General features: G+C 49.1%; 1 protein-coding gene across 1 annotated transcript in view; it reads right to left on the bottom strand.

The window, feature by feature from the left end:
* The window catches only part of PRUNE1 (prune exopolyphosphatase 1), a 16,426-nt gene extending 10,773 nt beyond the window's left edge, over positions 1-5,653 (bottom strand). The window contains exon 1 of the mRNA XM_008155849.3: positions 5,569-5,653. Coding sequence (XP_008154071.2) covers positions 5,569-5,607 — 39 coding nt within the window. The 5' untranslated portion in view covers positions 5,608-5,653. The remainder of the gene's footprint in view (positions 1-5,568) is intronic.
* Positions 5,654-7,531: the final 1,878 nt, after the last annotated feature.

A 7,531-nucleotide genomic window follows, 5' to 3' on the forward strand; every position in this document is an offset into this window, starting at 1 on the left:
AAAAAAGAATTCTGTCTTACTAATTTGCTTTTGAACTTCTCTCTCAACCTGCTTCTGAGGGACGAAGGGATAAGAGAACAAATGAGAAGCACTAGTTATAGCAGAGTTTCTTAATTTCAGCACTACTGGCATTTTACACTGGTAATTCTTTGTTGTGGGGGCTATCCTATGCCTTGTAGGATGTCTGGCAGCATCTCTGGATTCTACCCACTAGATGCCTATAGCACCCCCAGTCATGACAATCAAAAATGTCTCCAGACTTGCCAAATATTCCCTGGGAGCAAAAATCACTCCTGGGCACCCGGCTGGCATGGCTCAGTGGTTGAGCATCAACCTATGAACCAGGAGGTCATGGTTCAATTCCTGGTCGGGGAACATGCCCGGGTTGTGGGCTCGATCCCCAGTGTGGGGTGTGCAGGAGGCAGCCAATCAATGATTCTCTCTCATCATTGATGTTTCTGTCTCTCTCTCTCCCTCTCTCTTCCTCTCTGACATCAATAAAAAATATATATATATTTTAAATTACCCCCCATATAAGAACTACTGGGTTATAGAAAGGTAAAAATCCACACATTCTGGCTTCTATCAGGGAAGATTTGCTAGATGGAAGAGTTTAGAAAAGTGGGACAGGAGTTCAGAGGAGCAAAACATAACAAGGAGCAGTTATCAGGTAATTAATTTTAGGGGAAAAATGAATCTAGAATCATCTTCCCTGTACTGGCTATAACCCCTCCCCCCCTCCACACACACCCCTCCACACCATTCTCCCAGAAAGAGACAATTTTAGAAGACTTCTGGTGGTATCAATTGCTTGATCTCATAACTAAGTTCCTGTTTTTAAACTACCCTCTTTCCCACCTCCTATTCCCACTCCTAGAGAGAAGTACAAAAGGCAGAGGTCATCTGTCAAGATTTTGGGCAAAGGGTGTCCGGGGAAAGTTTGCCCTGAGAGTCTCCCCTGCGCCCATTTATTTAAGCCTAATTCAACAGCGTGGCAGCCAAGACCCATTCATACTAAACAGCATGGCAGAGTCTTTTCAATATTACACTCTTTCCCAACACAATATGAGAATTCTGTGCCCAAGGCCCCAGCGCTAGAGGAACTTTTCCGACTTGTGATTCCTCCTCCTGATACCAGAGAAGGCCCCTCTGTTCCCTGGACACCAAGAACTGCCCAGATGGCGGTGGACCAAAGTGACAACAAAGCACTTGAGATAAGTGGCTGCCCAGATAACTTGCTCACTGAACCAGCCAGGGGGCACAGTGTTCTCTAGAGGGAACTATATAAACACCAGCAGCCATATGGTCCTGACTCTGGAGCAAAAAGTAAGAGGAACAGAGAAAAGGCAGAGCAAGGGGCCCCAGCCGGGTGGCTCAGTTGGTTGGAGGGTCATCTCGAACGCCAAAAGATTGTGGGTGCGGGTCCCAGTTCAGGGCACGGATGGGAGGCAACCGATGGATGTTTCTCTCTCACATCAACATCTCTCTCTCTCTCAAAAAAAAAAAAAAAAGGCAGAGCAAAGGGGAGACCTATTGCTGGGCACGGAGAGGCCCGTTCTAAAACTCACATTCGTGCTGCTTCATTTCAAAGGCAGAGGAATCAGGGTCAGTCAGATCTTCAGCATCGAGAGAAGGCTAAGCAGCAAAGCAGAAAGCAGGGACTACATACAACTTCATGGCTGAGGTGAGGAAAAATGATTTCCAGAGGAAGACGAATAACCAACCCCTTGCACGCAGCCAAGTTCAGACAGCAACCCAAAGGAACTGATACAAAAGGAATACTCTGGAACTTGTAGCTAATCTCGGAACAGGAGGGCGAAGGGAGGTGGTGGCGCTCCTTTCCCCTGTCAGCACTCACCATCCCCCCAGCCTGATGGTCTATTCGCCTCCGAAAACCACACTGTGCACGTCCCCAGCTCTGCCCTTCGCACCACTTGCTCTGCTCTGTCCGGAAGAGCAAGCTGCCGTTTGAAAAGACCCCAGACGGGCTGAATCTCAGCTCTGCTTCTTACTTGCTGTGGGACCCTGGCCTCCCTAAACCTCGCTGTTTTCATTTTAAAAATTAAGGTAATAGCCCTGACTGGTTCGGCCTTCAGACTGAAGGGTCCCGGGTTTGATTCCAGTCAAGGGCATGTACATTGGTTGTGGGCACATCCCCAGTGGGGGGTGTGCAGGAGGCAGCTGATCGATGTTTCTCTCTCATCGATGTTTCTAACTCTCTATCCCTCTCCCTTCCTCTCTGTAAAAAAAAAAAAAAATCAATAAAAATATTTTTTAAAAATAAAATAAAAATTAAGATAATGCTGTGATCAATTCTATGAAGTGGTAATGAGCATTAAATGAGACAACACATTAAGTGCCCACTCTGTAGTAGTAAAGATGAGCTCTCTTCCATCTCCGTCTCTGCCCCTCCCTGTCCAGTCAGGCCCTCTTCAAAGCCCCCTCTCTCTGTGAGGCCTTTCCCGATACCCAGGCCAGAGCAATCCTCTTCCTCTAAACCTCCCCCTGCCAACATGAGGCTCTCATATGGAACTTGACTTCTACTTTTAGGAGCTCACCACCTTTTCATGGATACATCCCAAATCCTTGACATAGCTTACAAGCCAGGTGACCATATACTTTGTTGTTCAAACCGGGACACTTTTTAAGAGGAAAGGGGGTTGCAATGAATGATTACGTCAGAATAAACTAAGACTGTCCTGGGCAGAGCAGGTGTATGGCTGCTGGCAGCCCAACTTATAAAGCAACATTCTCCTCCTCATTTAGAAAAAAACATGTGCAACTCTTTATCCTCACCCCATCCCCCAACAGCTGTCAGCACAAGCCAGACAGCCTCAGTTTTCTGACCCTGGGGGGAGAGTTCAGAGCAAACATAGCTATACTTAGAGCATGAGGAAACCTAAGCTGCCAATGGAAGAAATACAATCTGAGAGCCACAAGTAAATATAAACTTTTTTTCTTAAAAAAAAACACACCCCTACCCCACTACTGAAATATTATATCCTGACATCCACTGTGGCCTCAGTGGGGGGAGAAGAGATGGGTTCCAGGGCTGGCAAAGCAAACCACTCCCCTTCTGAAGCTGAATATGGTCTGATGCCCACTCTACAAAATAGTTAATGAGGGATGGGGAGGTGGGGGGGGGGGGGGAGAGAGAAAGAGGAGACAAGGAGCCAGAGATAGAGAAGCCCTCCCAGCAGAGAAAATGGGACTGGTCCTGGTGCCAGGACTATAAATTCCTAAGGATAAGCCAGCCACTCCTGGTTCCTGCCTCATGCCTGAGAAGTACAGACAACACAGATTACCCGCAGGCTGCTGGCTGAACACCTAACCTCGAATGCAGCCCCACCCTGAAGCAAAAATTTTTCCCCACTTGGCAGGAGTGGGGATTTCTTTTAAATGGAACACACTACTGTCATTGTGGCAGAGGCTGTAGAAAATCCCTCTGGTATCAAATGCTAAAATTATGGTATCAACAAGAGAGTTGTCTGCGTTATCAGCCATTTCTATATTACATAAAAGTAAGCATTCACAATTCCCTAAAAGCTAAACTATAGTTTAACTGAAACACTCAAACTTAAGTGTCTCTAAATCACACTTTCTTTTTATTTTTAAAGATTTTTATGGATTTTTGGAGAGAGGGAGGGAGGGAGAGAGAAACATCGATGGGTTGCCTCCTGAATGCTCCCTGACCTGGGATCGAACCCGCAACCTGGGTATGTGCCCTGACCAGGAATTGAACCTGCCACCTTTTGGTGTACGGGCGACCCTCCAACCAACTGAGCCACACCGGCCAGCGTTAACTCATACTTTCTTTACACAAGAATTCCGGCCTCTGGGGAATTAAATGGGGAGAAGAAAAAGGATCTTTTTCATTTCATATCCATATTGTATTTTAAAATGTTCACAATGTACATTTACAAATTCTGTAATTAAAAGCAATCTAAGCTACTGGTGTCCACCTGTATGTCCGGCCCCAGTTCATCATCCACTAACTTTTCTAGAGTCTAATTTTCTCATTTCTCCTGGCGCAGGCAAGGCTGTGTGATGATGAGAGCTCTAAGCTACAACCTCACCTTCCCAAGTTCAAGGAAAAATTAAGATCTAGGTCTTGCTCCTTGAGGGATGATTGTAGGCAGAGCAAGGTCAGGATACCAGTAATATTAGAAAAATTCAGTTATTTTCAGCTTCATACCACTGTAGAGGATATACTGTTAATCTGAAAAGGGAAGGGATGATCTGGAGAGTAGATGCTGTAGTAATAGATGCATGCAATGAAATGCTACTTGGTGAGGTTTCAGTTCCAAGGGCTCTTTACCAAATGGTGGGAAAGAGACCAGTCATTTGGGTTATTGCAGGGGGAGCAGTGAGGGGCGGTGGGGATACAACTGCTTAGCACTCAGAACGGTGCCACAAAGACTCTAGGTCAGTGGTGGCAATTGGAAGTAACCAAAATGAATTAATTCAAATTTGCATTAGAACAACCTTCCCAAAAATTGTATTTCACAAGTATTTGGTGTTAAAATTAAACTTCACTCCTATTCTTCAGGTAAGGACATTCATTTATACCAGGAGCTGAGTCTGCAGGCCGAATCAGGCGACTTTTAGGTTTTGTTAAAGACGAGAATCTATCACTCAGGGGTATTTTCAGATCTAAAGATACTTAAGAAAGGAAAGCAACCGTCAACCATCCGTCTAGGTTTCTACTGGGGCAGTGTAGCTTCAAGTAGGGGGGCCAAGTGACCTCCTGGAGCCTCTCTCTGGCCAGCTTTTGCTGCTAACTGGGGATAGCAGCCTAATGCTGCCTGGCCGGGAGATTCCAGCTGGCTCAGAGAGTACCCAAAATAAGCCACAAAGCATTCAAGTCATGCTTATAGTTTTGATTCCAAACACACTTTGTGCTTATCTTCCAGGCGGTGTTTTTTTTTTTTTTTTTAAATGTAATCTGTGTGCCTTCAGGCCAAGGAAGAAAACTGGAGGCAAAGGGATGCAGGTTGCTGGTCAACGGAGATATATTGTGTATGTTTATCTTAAAAACAGAAAAACACCACGACCACCTCTCCTCTAGGACGAGTCAGGAGTGCCAGCAAGAACCCGCCATTCAAAGGCAATAAAGCCATGAGCACAGGTTTCCTCGGACCCCCGGGGCTCACCTGGAGGCCAGTGGGCCAAGGAGGCCTTGTTACCGTAGAACTGAAGGGTTCTACGGTGACAAGGAGCATCTCGCGGGGCACCCCTGGCGGCGGCACAGCCCTGGACCTTTGGACGTAACTGACCCAGGCGACAGCGTTCAGCAGCTCAGATACAGGACCAGACCCATGATTCCTCCTTCCCGCTCTCGGGTGGACCCTAGAAGCAGGGGGTCAAAAACCGGGAGCCTGAGCAGCATTTCCACTCTCAAGACTAGATTCTCATGGACCACTGCTCAGGCCCCAAGCCTGATCAGATCCCAGGCCCCCACCCCACAACTCCCCGTTCCTTCCACACAGACGCTCCTCAGATCCCACATCTTCGTCCTCCCTAGACCCCATGTTCCATTCCCTACGATCACAGACAGGGGTCCGTTACCTGCAGAGCAGCTCGACAACCCTGCAGGTAGTCCTCCATGGTGAAGCCCAACGCGTGCCACCGCCCCTTGCAGTGGAGAGGTTACTCGGCGAATGCGCCCCGCCCCGGACTCAGGGACTAGTGGTGAGAGTCAGGAGGCGGGACTCGAACTCGCCACACGGCGATTCGGCCCCGACGCCCGGGAGGAAGTGCGTCATCGGACGCTCCGGGAGTCCGACGTCGCCCCGCCCCCAGCGGCGGGGGCGGAGTTCTACGCGCAGAGTCTCACAGGACACCTTTCCGGAGGCGCCAAGAGGGACCTGGCGCGGGGCGTCTTGGGAAATGTAGTCTAGAAGCTCCGAAATGGCCCCAAGCATTGAGGGCAGGAGAATTTTCTGAGATCACTCATTTGACACACAACGTACATGTGTCACGGTAACCTATCTTTGTGACATCTGAACTTTCCCTTTCGAGTCAAACTAAGAATGGTATATCTTTCCATCTATTACACCGAGCCTCTGGTTGACATCTTGAATTACATGTGGCAAAACAGCTCTTCTTCCTCTTCCTTTCTCGAATTCTCTCCCTTTAGCAAACTGACCCATTGTCACCAACTTGGTGATTGTCCATTTTATAAAAACATTAGACTAGTCGTTGGCCCTCTCTTAATACCTATAATTTCTTGCCAACTCCTGCTGCTTCTTTCTTTACAACTCTGGGGCCTGTTTTTAATCGTCTCTGAAATGTCTCCTCGTTCTTCCCCTGAACTGTTGTAACCTGTGTTCTTTGCTCCCTGCCTCCCTAATTGTTTCAACTGCCCTTTCAGCCTCCAGAATTGCTTGAAGTTTCATCCTATATGGCAACCCTGTCAGTAGAGTTTGGAGGACCCTTCAGAATGTAGAGTTCGGTCCCAACCTCCTCTAACTGCCACCTTCCAGCCCCACAGTAGTGCAGAGTGCTGCACAGAAATGTAGTCTCATCATCAGATGTGCCCTCCTTGCTTAACCCATCCCTTTATCTCCTGCCACCAGACTGACACCAGCTTTTCCTGCTCCCCAAGCTCGGAACGGAGAGGAGGTGACCGGTGTGAGTGGAGGCCTGTGGTGGGAACCAGGAACAGAGCCCAGGGATACTGGATCGCCTGCTTGCTCAGCTAGTTCTCGCCCTGCTGCCCTCTTCTTCCCAGAGCCTGGGCGTTCTTCCACACCCACCGTCTTCGGCACTCCTGGGGCCATAGCCCAGCCAGTTTCCTTTCTAGACTGAAAAGGCGATAGAGGGAGGACTTGGAAAGGAGCAGCATTTTTAAAAAATTTAAATGACGGAACATGCAAATATCTTGCTCTTTGGCCCTGCTTCCGTGGATCCAGAGCAAAGGACTGCTTTACCGGGGGAGAAAGCCCAAACCCAACCCGCTGCTGCTGTCCAGCCCTGCTCCTCCCCACTTGCTCTTCCCTCTTCTCACCAGAGAGGCACAAGCGCTCCGTCCCTTCCAGAGGCAGGCGGAGGGAAGAGAAAGGGTCTGTTGTTTTTCTCTCCCTGTTTCTCTCTCCCTCGCTGCTGATCGCCAAGCTGCTGACCAGGTCAGAAAGCCCTGATGGAAATCCGCCGGTGCTGGGCAGGCCCCTCCTCCCCCAAGGAGCCTGTCCTTGACTAATTTTTCTTTGTCCCGATGGGAAGGAAAGAGAGAAAGACGAAAAAAGAAAAACCTCAAACTTCCCTTTGAAAACCAGCTTGGAGTCAGGGCCTGAATCGCACCTCGGGACTCGGCAACTCGGGAATCCTGAAGCCACGCTTGGAGCCACGGGGGAGCACCTGGGCTGCACCCCTACCTGCTCTCACCCCCCCTCCCGTGCCCTGGATCCTGGGCGTGGGTCCGGAAGTGGCCAGGACCCAGCAGGACCGCCGCTGGCTCATAAACCTGTATAAGCTCTGGCGTTGACAGCTGGAAGGCAGCTGGGACTGTGGCGGCGCCCCCATCGAATTG

The sequence above is a fragment of the Eptesicus fuscus genome, chromosome 22 (genome assembly GCF_027574615.1).
Source record: "Eptesicus fuscus isolate TK198812 chromosome 22, DD_ASM_mEF_20220401, whole genome shotgun sequence".
NCBI lineage: Eukaryota > Metazoa > Chordata > Mammalia > Chiroptera > Vespertilionidae > Eptesicus > Eptesicus fuscus.